This window comes from Solea solea, chromosome 3, assembly GCF_958295425.1.
Source record: "Solea solea chromosome 3, fSolSol10.1, whole genome shotgun sequence".
In the NCBI taxonomy this organism is placed as follows: Eukaryota; Metazoa; Chordata; class Actinopteri; order Pleuronectiformes; family Soleidae; genus Solea; species Solea solea.
This window is the reverse complement of record NC_081136.1, coordinates 36,453,411-36,472,533: the sequence shown is the minus strand read 5'-3', so window position 1 is coordinate 36,472,533 and position 19,123 is coordinate 36,453,411. Positions and strand designations below refer to the sequence as shown.

Sequence of the window (19,123 nt, the reverse complement as noted above, 5' to 3'; positions counted from 1 at the left end):
TCAGGAAGTTTGAAATTAAAACGGCGGAGGTCGAGGACGACTAATGAGGAGCTGATGTTTGAACTGAGCTGAGGAATAGTAATGATTACTGCACGCACACACACACACACACACAAACACGAACGCACGCACGCACACACACACACATACAGACAGACACAGAAATGCTCCATCATTCCTGGTTGTGTGAGTGTATTGTGTGTAATCTTGTGTATCATTAACACTGTGTGTGTGTGTGTGTGTGTGATGAAGTCGCTCTTCTTGTTTTTTAATTTAAATCTGTACAAAAACATTTTCACAGCCGTGATCTTAAACTCAGACACAGAAACCAGAAAACGACATCGTCATAATAAACACGAAATAAAAAGATCATGAGAGAAATCTGCAACTCAAACTGGAACTGAATTCAAATGTACTTTTATTTTGAAAGGCTGGTGTGACGATCACATGTTCATTACCAAAGTAAAAGTTGCTGAACATGACCGTCTCTTGTGTCCTCTTGTGTTTTCTGTGTCTCTGCAGGTGGACATCAGTGTCCCCTCCCTCCCCAGACTCAGGTCTACAGACTCTCTGATGTGTGTGTTTGGTTCGTTCATCAGCGGCGCTGTCATGAATGTCGACTCTCAGGTGCTGGTCACATGTTCACTGCCCAACCCCGGACAGATCCCGCCCACTCCTGACCAGCAGGGTGAGTTCACGACAACTAACGATAAAGTTCACGACAACGCTAACGATGAAGTTAACATCAACAATAAAGTTCATGCTAATGATAAAGTTCACGCTAATGATAAAGTTAACATCAAAAATAAAGTTCGCGCTAACTATAAAGTTCACGACAACGCTAACAATAAAGTTCACAACAAAGATAAAGTTCATGACAAAGTTCACATGTTTAAGATTCGTCAACGTTTCCACTGACTTTTAGCATAAATCTTAAATGCGATACACTTTACGACTTTTATTTTTTGTGTTCACATTCAGGTTATTTTTTATATTCAAAAGAAAATGTTCGTAAAAACAGGTCGATGAAAATTTGCATTCTATCCTTTGGTGCCGCCCCCTGGTGGACACTTAAGAGAAGACAACAGTCCCCAAAAAAAGCCTGATTAACGTTCCCATTACAAATACTGAATTTAAAAAAAAGAGAGCACACAATGTCACTGTTGTACTGTTTTTACACGCTGTATATTGTGTGTGTGTGTGTGTGTGTGTGTGTGTGTGTGTGTGTAGACTACGTGTCCGTCCCTGTGAAGATTGTGGTGAACAATAAAACTGAGGTGACGTCAGGAGAATATCACTTCTACAACTGTGCTGCTTCAGTCAGGAAGAACCAAAACACACCGTGAGATAAAGCACACACACTCACAAACACACACACACACACGTACACAAACACACACACTAAGTGTTGGTGTGGGTTTCCAGGTGTATTGCGTGTGTGACCAGTGAGTGGAGCTGTCAGTGGAACGCTCAGGATCACAGCTGCAGCGACCGCGACGACCACGTGAACGGAGGTCACGTCATCAAACCACAGCAGGTGTGTGTGTCTGTGTGTGTGTGTCTTTTTCACAGTTGTGTTACACTTTATAAAGTGAATAATTGAACAGTAGATGAATCAATAATGAATATTGATCGTAACTGCAGACGATGAGTAAAGTCAAACTAAAGAATACAGAAAAATGAAGTCGTCTAATTTATTTAGTCATTTTCCAGACGTTTGATCCACAAAATAATACATTTACAGATGAACCTGTAATAAAAAGTTGTATTTTAATGTTCAGTATTTTACTTCTGTCGTTCTTTCACAGTGTGGAACATTAAATATTGAAATATTTCTTTGATTATAAAGCAAATGATGACTGTGTGTGTGTGTGTGTGTGTCTGTGAAGCCTGACCGCTGTCCTCAGTTCGAGTCTCCGGAGCCGCTGCTCATTCCCGTCGGCTTCAAGATTCCCGTCAGCTTCCGGGGCAGAAACCTGGAGATTTACCAGGTGAGAAGATTCCGAGCGGCTCAATCACTGACGCAGCGACGCAGCGTTTACTTTGTGTGTGTTTGACTCAAACGTCGTCGTCTCGGTGTCTTCAGGGTCGGAGGTTCAACATCGGCACGGAGCTGATGAAACACACGGAGGAGGAGGTCACGCAGCAGCAGCTGCAGGGGTCAAAGTTCAAGTTCTCCGGTTATGAGGTCAGTATGAGGGAGGGAGGGAGGGAGGGAGGGAGCACGCGTCGGTTATGATTCACAGAAACTGTCTGCAGTCAGTTTAATTTTTCACATTAAACATGGAGGAAAAAGGGATTTTAACAACTTAACAAAAGACTTAAATAAAATAAAATCTACAATGTCTACGTCACATGATCATGTCTTTATCTCACTGTGAGGAAACTGAAGTTTGTAAACCACTGTTAAAATCAGTGCTTTACAAACTTCACTTTCCTGTTGTTTATTTTCATGTTAATAGTTTATTTGTGTCTTTGCTTCATTACTGATGCAGCTGTGTGACGATGGCGCCCCCTGGTGGCTCAGACAGCAACATAATGATGTTCTCTCTCTGTGTGTGTGTGTGTGTGTGTGTAGTTTTCCTATGATAAACAGCAGGAGGCGACCGTGTCGTTCCACATCAAAGACCGAGACACGGAGAGAAAGATTGACAGCACACTGACAGGTGACACACACACACACACACACACACACACACACACAATTCCTCTCATTTACAATTCAATGAATCTGAATTATTAGGGTTTTTATGTAACTTCTCTTTCATCTTGATTGTCCTCCATTTTTGTCTTCTTCTCTGCTGACGTCACCGTGTGTGTGTGTGATTGTGTCTGTCTGTCTGTGTGTGTGTGTGTGTGTGTGTGTGTGTGTGTGTGTGTGTGTGTGTGTGTCCATCAGTGGTCCTGTATAACTGCTCAGTGGACAGAGCCGACTGCAGTCTGTGTAAACACGCCGATGACAAATATAAGTGTGTGTGGTGTTCGGACTCTCGCTCCTGCGTTTACCATGAACTGTGTCCCTCGCCTCAGCCGACGCAGTGTCCTGACCCCAAGATCACCGACGTGAGACACACACACACACACACACACACGTACGTCTGAACCTGAACCTGAAGACGCCTGAACGTCTCGCGTGTCTCTGCAGATCATCCCTCGCTTCGGTCCTCTGAACGGACGCATCGCCGTGACGATCCGAGGCTCCAACATGGGAATAAAGAAGGAGGACGTGAAGAAGATCACGGTGGCTGGAGTGGACTGTGTCCACCAGCAGGACAGATACTCCGTCTCCACCAGGTAAAGTCTCACACACACAGAGGGACAGACGGACAGAGGACGTTTGCTGTGTCCTCACATGTCTCCTGTCTCACGTCAGCGTCGTGTGTGAGATCGGACCGGCGAGGCGCCGTCCGCCGTCCGACCTTCCGGTGGAACAGAGCAACAGCGGAGCGGTGGAGATCGAAGTGGACGGAGGAAGACGAGGGACGTCTGTCGTCACCTTCACCTACCGGGTATGACTCAGCATGAAGCCAGTATTTGAATCATTCTAATAAAACTGCCTTCGCTCATTTTTCAGCTTCTTAAATCTTTGCTCCATGAAACAAAGAAATCATTTTACTGGCTAATACATCCCATAATGACACATTTTTATGGACTAAACAGGAAAATAACGCTAACTCGTTAGCTTGAGCTCAGGGATGACCTCGGAAATTCTAAGTTCCGACGTCAAATGAAACGCAGCAAAAAAAAGTCTTGAAAAAAGACGTTTGTTCACTTATTTTCCAGCGTATGAAAAAGAAAGTGGTGTTTGTGCGGCGCCTCCTGCTGGGCCGAGTGTCTCTGTGGGGACGTTTATGTCTCTGTGTCAGAAACAGCAAGAACAAACGTGTCGACATGTGCTGCTGTTTCTGCTGCTGCTGAATCACAGTCACATGTTTATTTTTAATATTTCTGTCACTTCCTCTTGTTTTTTCAGTTTCTTTAAGTGAAGCCACGTCAGTTGTTCTTCTGTGTCGTAATTCTCTCGACAGGTTTGACTTGTGCGCAGCAGAGACTTTTGTTTTTGTCGTTCTGTCAGTGAACTGGAAAAAAAAAAACTCCCCCTGAGGCAAAGTTTGAAAAGTGAAGAAGTGAAAAATCTCCTTTTCTTGTTTTAATGTGATCGTATCGTTCCTGCTTTAACTTGGTGAAAGTTTTATTACTTTTTTTATCGGCATAAGTTTAACTTCCTGTGTTTTATTTTAAGTTTATTATAAATGGATACAACGATCAAAAACCTCGTCTCAAATCTCTGTCAGAACTCATCAGATTTGAACAGGGTTTGGGTTTGGGTTTGTGTGCAGGACCAGACTCTACCAGCAAACCCAGTTTCATCTGGATTGGAGTCAGATTCTGGATTTGGCAGCAGTTTAAATGTAACATGTGAAGTCCCATTGACGCAGATGTGTGTCGCTCGGCTATAAACCGGTTCAGGTCTATACAGATCCAGTCTTGATGGAGGTCTGAGTTCTCTGATCGGTTCGTTTTTGCTCTTTCGGTTTCATGAAACCTGTTTTTTGTTTGTTTATTTTGCCAAATTCAGTCAAAACTGAAGTCATTTGAAGTAAAATTGAGATTCAGGTGATTAACGACAGGCCCTGAACTCACCATGAATGACGCTGAGTTTTCCCACAAGCCTCAAACTCAGCACATGGTGTCAATCTGAGTGAAAGTGTGAATTAATGTTAAAGTTTGAGTGAACGCCAAAGATCTTTGAAACGTGTTATTTTACTTTCTACAGTGAAGAAAACACAGTTTTCATTTTTGATTTTTGATTTCAATAAAAACCTCGTCTCTGATGTTTTGGGTCCAGGATCCTAAACCTGAGGCCGTGGAGCCGCTGAAGGGTCCGGCAGCCGGAGGAACCGTCATCACCATCTCGGGCACGGACCTGGACACGGCGACCAAAGACGACGTCGCCGTCACTGTCGGGGGCGTGCCCTGTGAAGTGTAAGCCACGCCTACTACCCTCTACTGTTGTTTTCAGATAAATCGTTTTTGCGCTCAAACCTCTCGTGGATTGTCGTACTTTTACCTTGAAGGAGCGACTGTTAGCTACTGATTTTTTTTTTGGTCGTAAAAAAGAAAGGATAACGGTGAATTCAACAAAGATACGACTGCACTTCTTTGGAGTGTAGATGAGTAAATATTTGATGATTTGTAGAAATAATAATCATATGAAACAATGTAATATATAACAATTCACTTAGTTTTTCTTTTGTTTTCTGGGTGATTTTTGAGCAACTTTAGCCCCTTTTCAGATCTGACTTGATGATTCTTCCCCTGAAGGACTTTTACTTTACTTGTCTTCCATGAATGCGTCTCTGTCTGTCCCTCTGCCGTCCACAGCCTGTTCTTCGGGACGCAGATCACGTGTAAGACCGGCCGGTACCGGGGACAGAAGATTCCGTCCGACCCGCTAACAGTGACGGTGAAATATGGAAAGAACACGACCAAAGACGTCACGGCCGCATACCAATACTCGGAGAATCCCAAGATCCTGGATTATTCCCCCAAAGGCAGCTTCATCTGGTAAAATCTGTGTGTTTGTGTCAGATTTGGGGGTTTTAGACAAACATCACTGTGTCGTCTGCGTAGTGTCTGATCACTGAGACTGAAAACATGAAGAAAACTAACCAGAGAATCTTCATCGTAGATCGAAGATAAAAAAACATCGGCAGCAGCTGATACTAAGGAGATATTTCTGCTTTATTATTTATTATTTATTATTATTATTATTATTATAATATTATAATTCTACATTATTATAATAATAATAATAATAACAATAAAGGTCGGACATTTCTTCTGCAGTTTTAGGAACTTCAATTCTACAGTTGTTTAATGTTACAAGATAATCATTAGTTTCATTATTTAATGACTGAATGAATCAGCTGATCATCAGCGTATGTTGTTAGTTTATGTTTATCGGTGATATTGTGTTTCCAGCGGTGGACGGAGGATCATGGTGCTGGGAAGTGGATTTGATCTGATCCAGAGAGCCACGATGAAAGTGCTGCCCTCTACTGACGAGTTTACACAGACGTCTGCTCCTGAAGAGGTGTGTGTGTGTGTGTGTGTGTGTGTGTGTGTGTGTGTGTGGATTCATGTATTTCTATGTTTCCTTTCAGTTTTATTCATTTTCAAACTTCCCTTCTCTCTCTTCATTTATCGCTTCTCTGAATCTGTTTCTCTCTCGTCTTTGTCGCCTGTCGTCGTCGTCGGACGTGTTCTATTTTAAACGGTTTGGCCTTGACTCTCTGACAGCGTGGAAATCACAAACAAAGAGGAACCAGAATAAAAATGATCTTTTAGTCTTTGTTCATAAACACGAATCACTCAGAAACGTAGGAGTCGGAGAACTGTTTATATTAAATAATAATAATAATGAAACCTTTCATAATTTCTTAGTTGAGAAAAAGATTAAGTTTATGATTTCAAAATAAAAAAATATAATATTATATAATTTACTTTATATAAAAACACAAAACTTTGGACATTTGCTTAAAAATCAGTTCAGTGATTTCAAAGATTTAAAGAATAATATGTTTTAGAATGTTGGACGTTTGAAGTGTGTAGTTACATGTGATACGACACGCGTCAGTGTTTCATCAACGCTCACTGATCAGACATCGTCTTCGTCGTCTCCCTCAGTTTGTGCAGGAGTTTCTGACGAAGAACGACACCATGCTGCAGTTTGATTCTCCGTCCGTGAACAAAACTCTGGACACTCGGACGCTGAGGACCGTCCTGCAGCTGGACAACGTCGTGGAGGAGCTGAAGACCTTCGACTACCACCCGGACCCCGTCTTTGACGACCTGTCCAAGAATCACGTCATCACGGAGACCAGCATCATCATCGTCACGGTGACGCCGCACGCTTGTCCTTCACGTTTGTCCCTGAGCGCCCGTGATGTTTGTCGCGCTCATTTCTTTTCAACGTTTGCTTCCATCAGGGTCGAGGATTCTCGAAGGCGATGACGGCGAATGAGGCGCAGGCGTTTGTCGGCGACGCCTCCTGCCACGTGAACATCCTGCAGGTACACACACACACACACACACACACACACACAGGAGGAGTTGTGATCGGTACAACAAACCTTTTCTCCACACGTGCTAAAGTGCAGAGATAAAACGTTGTTTTCTTTTTATTTTTTTTAATAAAAAAAAAATAAATTTAAAAAAAATATTAAATTTAAAAAATACAAAATTATATAAATAAAAAATTATAAAAATAATAAAACATTGTTTTTGTTAAAATCCCACAAACTGTGTTGACAGGAAGTAGCTTCACTTTCCCGTATGTGAAACACTTGAGAAACATGAGGTTCCATAAATGAAATGAGCAGCAGATTCACAGGATCATCCTCGTCGTCTCTCTCTCTCTCTCTCTCTGTCGACTCTGTCCAGGACGATAAGTTGATTCTGGAGGCGCCGTCGTCGCAGCCCGGAACTCGATCCAAACGCCAGCGCAGAGACACGACCAACGACCTGCTGGAGCTCGTGGTAAATACACGTCACATGTTCCAAGTGTGTTTGTTTACATGTGAGGACCAGGGACGTGTTGTTTGTGTGAGGGAAACATGGCTGCTGACTGGAAAACCGGGTGTAAGACACTTAACACGATAAAAATACATAAGTCTATGACGTGTTAAGAACACGTCTCACGTCTTTATCTCACTGTGAGACAGACTTTTGTAAAGCACTCACTCTCCCAAACCAAAGCCCATAGAGAAAATCAGGGATTTTAACGTCACACACACACAGTAGCTGCTGATCCGCTGCTGCCTCCATCACTAAGTTCAAATGTCTGATTTTGTCACTTCAGCTTTTAAAATCCTACATTTGGATTTACTGTAGTGACACAAAGTAACCACACGAGGCAGCAGAGGAGCAGCAAATTTTATCTTATGATTTGAGCTGCACAGGAGCTGCTGGTCCTCTGCTGCCTCGTGTGGTCACTTTGTGTCACTGAGGTCAATCTGATTCACAAAATGAATGGAATCTGACTAGTGGGAGGAGTTAGTGGCTAAAAATAGTTTTAGAATCAGCGTTCCAACAAGTCACAGGTTCTCTGAATTCTCAGATCACTGACTCCACATTTCCGTTGAGCTGAAAAGTTGCGACGTCCGTTTGTCCGCAGGTGAAGTTCGGTCACGGCGAGTGGTTGGTGGGTTGGGTCCACTACGACAAGAAAGACAACATTCCTCTGGCGATCATCATCCCCGCCGTCATCGCACCCATGCTGCTCTTCATCGCCGTGTCCGTCTACTGCTACAGGTGCGACGCCATTATGATAACACGTATAAATGTAAACACAATAACACACAGAGAGGCGCGTTTAAACGTTTAAACGTTTAAATGTTTAAATGTGTTCACGGACAAACAGGAGGAAGAGTCAACAAGCCGAGCGAGAGTACGAGAAGGTCAAACACCAGCTGGAGAATCTGGAGGAAAGTGTTCGCGATCGCTGCAAGAAAGAGTTCACAGGTACGATCAGCTGACGGGTCACATGACCACAGTCACACAAGCTCTCTCGCTCACTCCTGTGTGTGTGTGTGTGTGTGTGTGTGTGTGTGTAGACCTGATGATCGAGATGGAGGACCACACCAGCGACCTGAGCGAGGCGCGGATGCCCTTCCTCGACTACCAGACCTACACCGACAGGAACTTCTTCCTCCCGTCCAAAGACGGCGTGAACGACGCCATGATCACGGGGAAGGTCGAAATCCCAGAAGGCCGCAGGGCGATCGTGGCTCAGGCGCTGAACCAGTTCTCCAACCTGCTCAACAGCAAGACCTTCCTGATCAACGTGAGTCTGCACACGGTTACTGACCAGAATTAACGATACGTAACGATATGTGATACGATAAGATACACTACGATACTGTTATGTACGATATATGATACAATAAGATACACGACGATACTGTTATGTACGATATATGATACAATAAGATACACTACGATACTGTCATGTACGATATATGATACAATAAGATACACGACGATACTGTTATGTACGATATATGATACAATAAGATACACTACGATACTGTCATGTACGATATATGATACAATAAGATACACAACGATACTGTTATGTACGATATGTGATACAATAAGATACACTACGATACTGTTATGTACGATATGTGATACGATAAGATACACTACGATACTGTTATGTACGATATATGATACAATAAGATACACTACGATACTGTCATGTACGATATATGATACAATAAGATACACTACGATACTGTTATGTACGATATATGATACAATAAGATACACGACAATACTGTTATGTACGATATATGATACAATAAGATACACGACAATACTGTTATGTACGATATATGATACAATAAGATACACAACGATACTGTTATGTACGATATATGATACAATAAGATACACTACGATACTGTTATGTACGATATATGATACAATAAGATACACGACAATGCTGTTATGTACGATATATGATACAATAAGATACACGACAATACTGTTATGTACGATATATGATACAATAAGATACACTACGATACTGTTATGTACGATATGTGATACAATAAGATACACAACGATACTGTTATGTACGATATATGATACAATAAGATACACAACGATACTGTTATGTACGATATATGATACAATAAGATACACTACGATACTGTTATGTACGATATATGATACAATAAGATACACGACAATACTGTTATGTACGATATATGATACAATAAGATACACGACAATACTGTTATGTACGATATGTGATACAATAAGATACACAACGATACTGTCATGTACGATATATGATACAATAAGATACACTACGATACTGTTATGTACGATATATGATACAATAAGATACACGACAATACTGTTATGTACGATATGTGATACAATAAGATACACGACAATACTGTTATGTACGATATGTGATACAATAAGATACACTACGATACTGTTATGTACGATATGTGATACAATAAGATACACAACGATACTGTTATGTACGATATGTGATACAATAAGATACACTACGATACTGTCATGTACGATATATGATACAATAAGATACACAACGATACTGTTATGTACGATATGTGATACAATAAGATACACTACGATACTGTTATGTACGATATGTGATACGATAAGATACACTACGATACTGTTATGTACGATATATGATACAATAAGATACACTACGATACTGTCATGTACGATATATGATACAATAAGATACACTACGATACTGTTATGTACGATATATGATACAATAAGATACACGACAATACTGTTATGTACGATATATGATACAATAAGATACACGACAATACTGTTATGTACGATATATGATACAATAAGATACACAACGATACTGTTATGTACGATATATGATACAATAAGATACACAACGATACTGTTATGTACGATATATGATACAATAAGATACACAACGATACTGTTATGTACGATATATGATACTATGATAATCTGTGTGTGTGTGTGTGTGTGTGTGTGTGTAGTTCATCCACACTCTGGAGAGTCGCCCGGACTTTAACGCCCGCTCTCGTGGTTATTTCGCGTCTCTCCTGACGGTGGCGCTGCACGGTAAACTGGAGTATTACACGGACATCATGAGGACGCTGCTGCTGGAGCTGATGGACGAACACGTGCAGAGCAAGAACCCCAAACTCATGCTGAGGAGGTCGTTCATCCATTCATCTGCTGTTCATGTGGTCATCACTGCTCATGTCTCTGTACTGTTGACATGTTTTCTCTGTGTGTGTGTGTGTGTGTGTGTGCAGGTCAGAGACGGTGGTGGAGAGGATGTTGTGTAACTGGATGTCCATCTGTCTTTATCAGTTCCTCAAGGTAAGAACTCATCATCATCATCATCTTCATCGTCTTCCTCTTTAACAACAATAATAATCTCCATTTTGTTTGTTTCTTCCTGTTCCTTCGACTTGTTCTTCTTGTTCCATTTCTTTTTATTTCCTTCTGCTCGTTCTTCTTCTCCTTGCTGTTCCTCTTCTTCTTTCTCGTCCTCCCTGATGTTCTTCTACACCTTTAACTCTTTTTGTTTTTGTTGTTGTCTTGTTCTTCTTCTCCTTCTTTTTCTACTTCTCATTGTTGTTCTTCATCTTCTTCTTTCTTGTCTTTTTCTTCTTCTAGTTCTTGTCGTTGTCCTTCATCATCTTCTTCTGTTACTTCTTTTCTTTCTTCTTCCCGTTGTTCCTGATGTTCTTCTACACCATCACCTGCGTCTTCCTCGTCGGTGTTTGCTCTGCTGTTCTTGTTGTTGTCCTCCATCTTCTTCTTCTTCTTCTTCTTCTTCTTCCTTCATCCATATCCTGTGTGACAACATTTCCCTCAGCTGATTAAATTCACCTCGTCATATTTGTCGTTCATTTCTCACTTTGTTAAATTGACAGAAACTGGTCTTCGTGTTTAACTGTCTGTGAATGTGTGAATGTTGTCAGGACTCAGCTGGAGAACCTTTGTACAAACTCTTCAAGGCTTTGAAACATCAGGTGGAAAAAGGTCCAGTCGACGCCAAACTAAAGAAAGCAAAGTACACGCTGAACGACACGGGGCTGCTGGGAGACGACGTGGAGTATTCTGTCCTGGTATGTCTCACATATACACATACTGTGTGTATATATATATATATATATATATATTTATACACATACTGTTTGTATATATACATGTGTATACATACACACAGAGAGAGGATCAGTCACTTCATCAGGAAATGAGCAGAAGCTCATGATCTTTCTCTGGTTCCTGACGTCAGTAAACTCTGTGTTTTGTTCATGTTTTGATAGACAGTGACCCCTAGTGGCAGAGATGAAACATTGTGAACTGTTAGGATTTACTGATAACGTGGTTTTATCTTATTCTGGGAATAGATATACTTTACAGGACACTGTTAACGACGCAACGCGTGTCGGGTCATGTGACATGTGTATGTGTGACGTCAGACTCTGCAGGTCCTGGTCCACGGTGAAGGTCCAGACGTGACTCCAGTGAAGGTGCTGAACTGTGACACCATCACACAGGTGAAGGAGAAGATCATAGACCAGGTTTACAGGAACCTGCCGTACTCACAGAGACCAAAGGTGGAGAGCGTCGCGCTGGGTGAGCTAACGACGACAACAACAACAACAACAACAACAGCAGCTTCTATTTTGAATAAAAACAGCTTTATTTAAGTGCACTTCCTGGTCTGTCCACAGAGTGGCGCCCCGGCTCCACAGGTCAGATCCTGTCCGACATGGACCTGACGTCTCAGAAGGAAGGACGCTGGAAGAAACTGAACACACTCGCTCATTACAACGTGAGTCTGAGGACGACTTTGTCCATCACTGTCTCTGTCCTCCTCGTCTCTGTCCATCACTGTCTCTCTCCTCCTCGTCTCTGTCCATCACTGTCTCTGTCCTCCTCGTCTCTGTCCTCCATGTCTCTGTCCATCACTGTCTCTGTCCTCCATGTCTCTGTCCAGCACTGTCTCTGTCCTCCTTGTCTCTGAAATATTCTATGATATAAAGTGATTTCTAACTTAGTTTATTTTCGTGTTTCAGGTTCGAGACAACGCCACGTTAGTTCTGTCCAGAGTTTTACACACACAAGCTTTTCATCAACACCAGGACAGTCAGGAAGAGAGTGTGTACACACACACACACACACACACACACACATGTTTTTAGATTTATTTATTGTGATTTTTACACGTGTGTGTGTGTGTGACAGAAAACGCGCTGCTGGAGGACGACAACACGTTCCACCTCGTGCGTCCTGCAGATGATTTGGACGAGGTGAAATCAAAGAGAGGAAGCATGAAGGACAAGGCCATGACTAAAGCCATCACCGAGATTTACCTGACGAGGCTGCTCGCTGTCAAGGTGTGGAAACACGTTCACTCACGTGAACCTGCGTGAACTCACGTTCACTCACGTTCTCTCACGCGAACTCACGTTCTCTCACGCGAACTCACGTTCACTCACGTTCACTCACGTTCACTCACGTTTATTCAGTTGTTTAGGAATAAATAAGAATTTAAGATGTAAGTGTTTTGTGTGTGTGTGTGTGTGTGTGTGTCACAGGGCACACTGCAGCAGTTCGTGGACGACTTCTTCCGCTGCGTGTTGTGTTCCAGTTCCGTCGTTCCTCCTGCTGTCAAATACTTCTTTGACTTCCTGGACGAGCAGGCGATGAGACACGACAATGTGGACGAGGAGACGCTGCACATCTGGAAGACAAACAGGTACACACACACACACACACAGATTCAAACTAAACTTATTTGTGAAGTGAAGCTTTTTTCATGTGTGTGTGTCTCTGTACGTGTGTGTGTGTGTGTGTGTCAGTTTGCTGATGCGTTTCTGGGTGAACATCTTGAGAAACCCTCACTTCATCTTTGACGTCCACGTGACGGAGGTGGTGGACGCGTCTCTTCACGTCATCTCACAGACGTTCATGGACGCCTGCACCAAGACGGAGCACAAACTCAGCAGAGTCAGTTTCTACTGTAACACACACACACACACACACACAGCAACAGCGCCCCCTGTGCCGTTTCACTGAATTAGAAAAATGTATTTAATCTGGACTAAATCTGGATTTAATCTAGATTTAATCCAGATTTAGTGACAGTTAAGCTTCGGAGTTAGCGACTTTGTCACACGTCAGAAACTGTACGGGAATAAACATCGTCATGTAAAGGGCGGAGTCTGTTTCTCAGAACCCTATTGTGGACGACAGGCTCCTCCTCCTGGGGTGACATCATCCTCCCTATGAAAGTTAGCACGCGTGTTTTTCACGATGAGATCTAGAAAAAACGTCCAACAGGATGGCGGCCATTTTGGCGATTTTGCACGTGTGGTGTTTGGATAAGCTCCTCCTACACCTTCACTGCGATCAACTTCTTACTTGGTGAAGTTACTCTGGACAAGATTAGGATTAAAAATTGCGAAAAGTGTCACTTAATGTGACACCGTTTTGCCGCTAGGGGGCGTCAAAGTTGTGGCTAATTCTGAGAGACAAACGTGACTCTGTTTGCGACAGTTTGCGACAGAAAAGCCGATCAAAAATAAACTTTGCGGGTGTTTTTGTGTTTTGTTCTTCTGGCAGCTAGCTAAGTTATGCTACACTTATGCTACATTCCATATAACTCAGAGGTCACAGCTCAGAGTGACATCATAGTGAGAGATGTCAGAGTTAGCCACTTAGCTTTAGCTAAACATATCCCAAGTTAGCCACAGTAAGCTATACTAGTGCTTAACAATATAGCTTCATGTCTGTGGTTATGAATTAAATGTTTCTGTGTTTACGTTTTAATGTGAAATAAGTGGGAGTGGCAGCCATTTTGGAATGCTAACTCAAGGTTGCTAGTTGCTAGAATGTGTTAGGTGTAAATGTTTAATAATGACTAAACTGTAATAGTTAATCAAAGATTTTTTATCAAAGCTTTAAAACATTCACATCAGCATGTTTTAACGTTAATGTTGTTCGTTTACAGGAGTCTCCTAGCAACAAGCTGCTCTATGCAAAAGAGATTTCCACGTACAAGAAGATGGTGGACGAGTGAGTTTGAAATATGAACACATGAATGTTTGTTTGACTGGTGTTTGAACATTAAAGCAGAATAATAATTATTTATGTTTATATATATATATATATACAATATGTAAAGTTTTTATATTTCATTTTGTTGATTTATGATAAAAAGATGATTTGTTCTGTTTTTTTTCTTCAGTTATTACAAAGGAATCAGACAAATGATTTCAGTCAGTGACCAAGACATGAACACACACCTGGCCGAGGTGTCCAGGGTACGTCCCTGTGTGTGTGTGTGTCACTGTGTGTGTGTGTCACTGTGTGTGTCACTGTGTGTGTGTGTCACTGTGTGTGTGTCACTGTGTGTGTCACTGTGTGTGTGTGTCACTGTGTGTGTGTGTCACTGTGTGTGTGTCAATGTGTGTGTCACTGTGTGTGTGTGTGTGTCACTGTGTGTGTGTGTCACTGTGTGTGTGTGTGTGTGTCTCTGTGTGTGTCACTGTGTGTGTGTGTGTGTGTGTCACTGTGTGTGTGTGTGTGTGTCTCTGTGTGTGTCACTGTGTGTGTGTGTGTGTGTGTGTGTGTGTGTGTGTGTGTGTGTGTGTCACAGTGTGTGTGTGTGTGTGTGTCATGGTTCCTATGGCCATGAAAAGAAAAGGAAAAAGTCATGATGTCATTTGTACAAAATAATAAATAAAAATCTTAAATTTCAGGAAAGATTCATACAGAACGTTTTGAAAAAAAAAAAAATGTGGCGGTAAATAATCTCAGAAAGTTTAGAAAAAAATGCATAAACCTAACAAAGCAGTTTTGAAAAAGTACCAAAAGGAAAATTTGGGGAAAAAAGTTTGCGACATTTCCATTTTTTCAAAGTTTTTGGAAAACTATTAAAAAGCGGAACGTTTTTAAAACGTCATTAAAATATCTTAGTTTTTATGAAATTTACCTTAAAATCATTGAAAAATGTGAGTTTCTGTTTTATGAATATGGACGAATGAATGAATGAATGGATGATTGATGAGTTTTCCTGTGTTTCCATAGCAACACACAGAGAAGCTGAACACGCAGGTGGCCTTACATCAACTTTACCAGTTTGCCAGCAAATACTACGACGTGGTGAGAAAAGTCGCATTTTCTACATGTTTACATTGACTTTACTTTAATTTGACTTCCTTCAAAATAAAAGACCTTTGCTTCCTGTAAGAGAATGTTTAAATGTTTTCTTCAGATCATTCAGTCTCTGGACGAAGATCCTGCCGCTCAGAACAAACAGCTGACGCTCCGCCTCCAACAGATCGCCGCCGCCCTGGAGAACAAGGTCACTGACCTTTGACCTGACAGAGGCGGGGTCAGGGTGGAGGCGTTAATTTGCCACTAAATCACAGGACGATGTTATAATTAAAAAAAAAGACTCTAAAGAGACGGAGCCTGTGGACCGACCGTGTGACAACTGCAGTGGGAGGAGCTGAGTGGAGCCACGGGAAAAGCTGCTGACCATATAAGTACTGAAGGGGGAGGAGCTACGGGACTCAAACGTTCAAGTAAAAAGATTTTTTAAAAAGTGGTGGAAAGTGAAGAGAAGAAAATCTCCTGCAGTTATTTCCTCTGGGTGTCGCCCAACAAAGAAGCGACTGCGACGTAGCCGAAAACATCGTAAAGTTCGTAGACGGACGAAAGAAGAACGAAGATTGAAGATTTTTAGGGGAAAATTGAAGAAATTATTGAAGTAAAGAAAACGTCACATCGTAAAGTATTTACTCTTTTTTTCTATTTTCGCTCTTTTTAAAGTCGCATTTGCACATTTTTCGGGACGTTTTGCGATCTTTTCTCCACTGATTTAACAGCAGATTTGAGTCGAATTCGCTGCTGATCTGGCGACAAACTTCTACCTTTTAATTTTTATCAGCAGCATCACTTTGGTCGATGAAAACCCACTACGGTACACACCACTGACCAGTCCAGACCAGGTCTGGTTTGGTTTTGAGAAAAGTGATTTCAGGGTACGATGATTTAAGTTAAACCCAAATAAAAAAAAAAACTGTTCTTTTTCTTTTTCTTTCTCAGTTTCGCGGGAGAGTTCGGTGTCGCCACGGCGTATTATTATTCTTCGTGTAAAAGCTTTAAACGGAAGCTTCGCATTTCCACGTACGACATAAAGAATTCTTCATTTTAACGACTGATATCATACCACTTTTTTCATTTTTAATTCATAAAAGTTTAAAGTTTATCGGGTTTTGTTGTCGCCTTCGTTTCCTTTTTGACGCTTTTTTACTTCCTGTGAAGAATCCTGACTGCCTGATCACGTGATCTCTGTTTTTATATCATGCATTTACAACTTTTGTTTAATCTTGTATTGGGTTTTTTTCAACACATTTTTAAATTCTCCCCCAAAAAACTTTTGTTCTTCAATAAAGTAAAAAATTAAGTCAAGGAAAGAAAATTCAAGAAATATAAAAAATGTTTTAATGTGGCATTTTTCTTCAAATTTTTGACTTTTAATTTCATACATAAAGAGAAAATATGTTTCATGTTGAATTTATTTTTATATTTCATAAGTTTTCACCAGTAAGAACATCATGTGACAAAATTTTAGAATTTTTTTGATTTTTCTACAAAAATATTCACCTGTAACGACGCGATGATTGAATTATCTCTGTTTTATGTTAAATGTTCAATTTAATCAAATGAAGTTGCTTCATTTTTTTGGGAAAATCTGTTATTTTGAAGAAAAAGTCAAATTTTTTTGGTTTCAACGTCGTTAAACGTCGTAAAACATCGTTAACCGTCATAATGAACTTGTTTCCACAGAATCAACGTAAATATGCTTTATTCTTTGCCTTCTGAGCCCAAACATGTGCTTTGTGTCGAAGGTCAAAGGTCAAATGTGCAGTTTGTTAAAAAACGATAAAAACCCCAGTGCCTTCTGGGTAAGAACGTAATTTGTGGGCTGTTATTTTTTGTTGATTCAGAATCTCATAAACTGCACCTTTTACATTCTGAAGCAATACGAGCTCACGGCAGGTGCTGCCACCTTGTGTTCACGTTCTGTCATCACACACACACACAAAGACTGAATATACACACGTTCGTCTTGTTTTTCTGGACGTTTTCTCTCCCAAGTTTTCGTAAAAAAAAAAAAAACTTAAAAAAAGTCTCTTTGGTGCCAAATCTGTGGTTCGTCTCGTTCTGTGTGTGATTTTTCTGAAAAAACTTTATTTGTATGTTTGATGCGTGTCGACAGAGTTGGGGTCAAATCAAAATAACCTGGTGGTACTTTTCTATAAAAAAGACGAAGAGAAAAAATGTATGTGATGACGATGTTGAGATAAAGTTCATAAAAAAGTTACGTGCTGCAGCTTTTTGTCGTCCATGTATCGATCTGTTGTTCGTTGTTTGACCTGAAACTTTCCATTCACAAATATAGTTTATGAATGTTAACATTTTAAAGACGTCAGATTCATATTTTACGCAGTTTTATCGTTTTAAACTAGTTTATTTTTTTACTTTCCGCTCCATTTTTAGCTCCAGTGAGAAGATTTAAAGAGAAAAAATACATCTTTAAGAAGCACTTAAAGTACATTTACTGCACTGATAAAAAAACAAATGGATAGAAATAAAGTGATTAAGTTAATTCAAGCTAAAGTTAATGAGTTATAAGTTCATATATTTTAGTTTGAATCAACTTAATTGTGTCAATAAGTGAAGTCACTTTTTTAAGTTCTAAATCCAACCGTTATTTTTTTTAACAGTGTTCATGTTTTAGCTGGAAAACAGCCCATGTAGTATAAGTACATATATGTAGATGCTATATACAAACTTAAGAATGACTCAAATGAGTGTCATCCAAACCAATGAAGATAATTCACCCTTAAAATGTACTTCATTCATTTGGTCGATTCCAACTCCAGACATGTTTAAAGTTTTCCTTCAACCATTTTAATTTGCTTCACAGTCACGGAACTTAAAACAATGAAAACATGATTTTTGTGCAACATGAAGAAGCCAGACATATTATAAACATATGATAACATTATAAATAATACTAGTATAAGTATTTTTAATATAAGAGAAATATTTCATGTGGTCAAAATGGAAACTACACATTTGTGGTTAGTGTTTACAGTTCAGACAGAAGTTAAATTTAACAAGCTGAACTCTGACGACGCAACACCGGGGACCTGGACGTCAGTGACTGGACTGGACTGGACTGGACTGGAGTTCACATCAGCGACATGGCAGAGAATCCAGATCCAAGTCCCAATATATAATAATAAAATATCTTTATACACATGCAGATTTGTCTCGTGTTGTTTTTGATGTTTTTCCAGTGCCTTGAAGCCAGAAAATTAAAATCTTAAGAATATATTTGTATAAGAATATATATATACAACATAAAACTATCATAACATATGTTTCATGATTTTCAAGATCAATGGCTAATTAACTGAGAACTACATTTAAATTTAGGTTTAAATTTAAATATTTGTCTTTATAAACATTTTTT

At 40.5% G+C, this 19,123-nt stretch overlaps 1 protein-coding gene across 1 annotated transcript in view; it reads left to right on the top strand.

Annotated features, from left to right (window-relative positions):
- Positions 1-17,965, top strand: part of plxnb2a.1 (plexin b2a, tandem duplicate 1) — a 73,877-nt gene extending 55,912 nt beyond the window's left edge. Inside the window, exons 11-41 of the mRNA XM_058624405.1 lie at positions 523-688; positions 1,231-1,342; positions 1,426-1,537; positions 1,890-1,991; positions 2,087-2,188; positions 2,579-2,666; positions 2,900-3,063; positions 3,146-3,294; positions 3,374-3,509; positions 4,850-4,986; positions 5,386-5,568; positions 5,986-6,097; positions 6,691-6,903; positions 6,993-7,076; positions 7,447-7,542; positions 8,180-8,316; positions 8,426-8,526; positions 8,619-8,848; positions 10,584-10,765; positions 10,866-10,932; positions 11,541-11,687; positions 12,045-12,201; positions 12,300-12,400; positions 12,645-12,726; positions 12,814-12,965; positions 13,167-13,327; positions 13,431-13,578; positions 14,582-14,646; positions 14,819-14,894; positions 15,661-15,735; positions 15,848-17,965. Coding sequence (XP_058480388.1) covers positions 523-688; positions 1,231-1,342; positions 1,426-1,537; positions 1,890-1,991; positions 2,087-2,188; positions 2,579-2,666; positions 2,900-3,063; positions 3,146-3,294; positions 3,374-3,509; positions 4,850-4,986; positions 5,386-5,568; positions 5,986-6,097; positions 6,691-6,903; positions 6,993-7,076; positions 7,447-7,542; positions 8,180-8,316; positions 8,426-8,526; positions 8,619-8,848; positions 10,584-10,765; positions 10,866-10,932; positions 11,541-11,687; positions 12,045-12,201; positions 12,300-12,400; positions 12,645-12,726; positions 12,814-12,965; positions 13,167-13,327; positions 13,431-13,578; positions 14,582-14,646; positions 14,819-14,894; positions 15,661-15,735; positions 15,848-15,952 — 3,942 coding nt within the window. The 3' untranslated portion in view covers positions 15,953-17,965. The remainder of the gene's footprint in view (positions 1-522; positions 689-1,230; positions 1,343-1,425; positions 1,538-1,889; positions 1,992-2,086; positions 2,189-2,578; positions 2,667-2,899; positions 3,064-3,145; positions 3,295-3,373; positions 3,510-4,849; positions 4,987-5,385; positions 5,569-5,985; positions 6,098-6,690; positions 6,904-6,992; positions 7,077-7,446; positions 7,543-8,179; positions 8,317-8,425; positions 8,527-8,618; positions 8,849-10,583; positions 10,766-10,865; positions 10,933-11,540; positions 11,688-12,044; positions 12,202-12,299; positions 12,401-12,644; positions 12,727-12,813; positions 12,966-13,166; positions 13,328-13,430; positions 13,579-14,581; positions 14,647-14,818; positions 14,895-15,660; positions 15,736-15,847) is intronic.
- Positions 17,966-19,123: the final 1,158 nt, after the last annotated feature.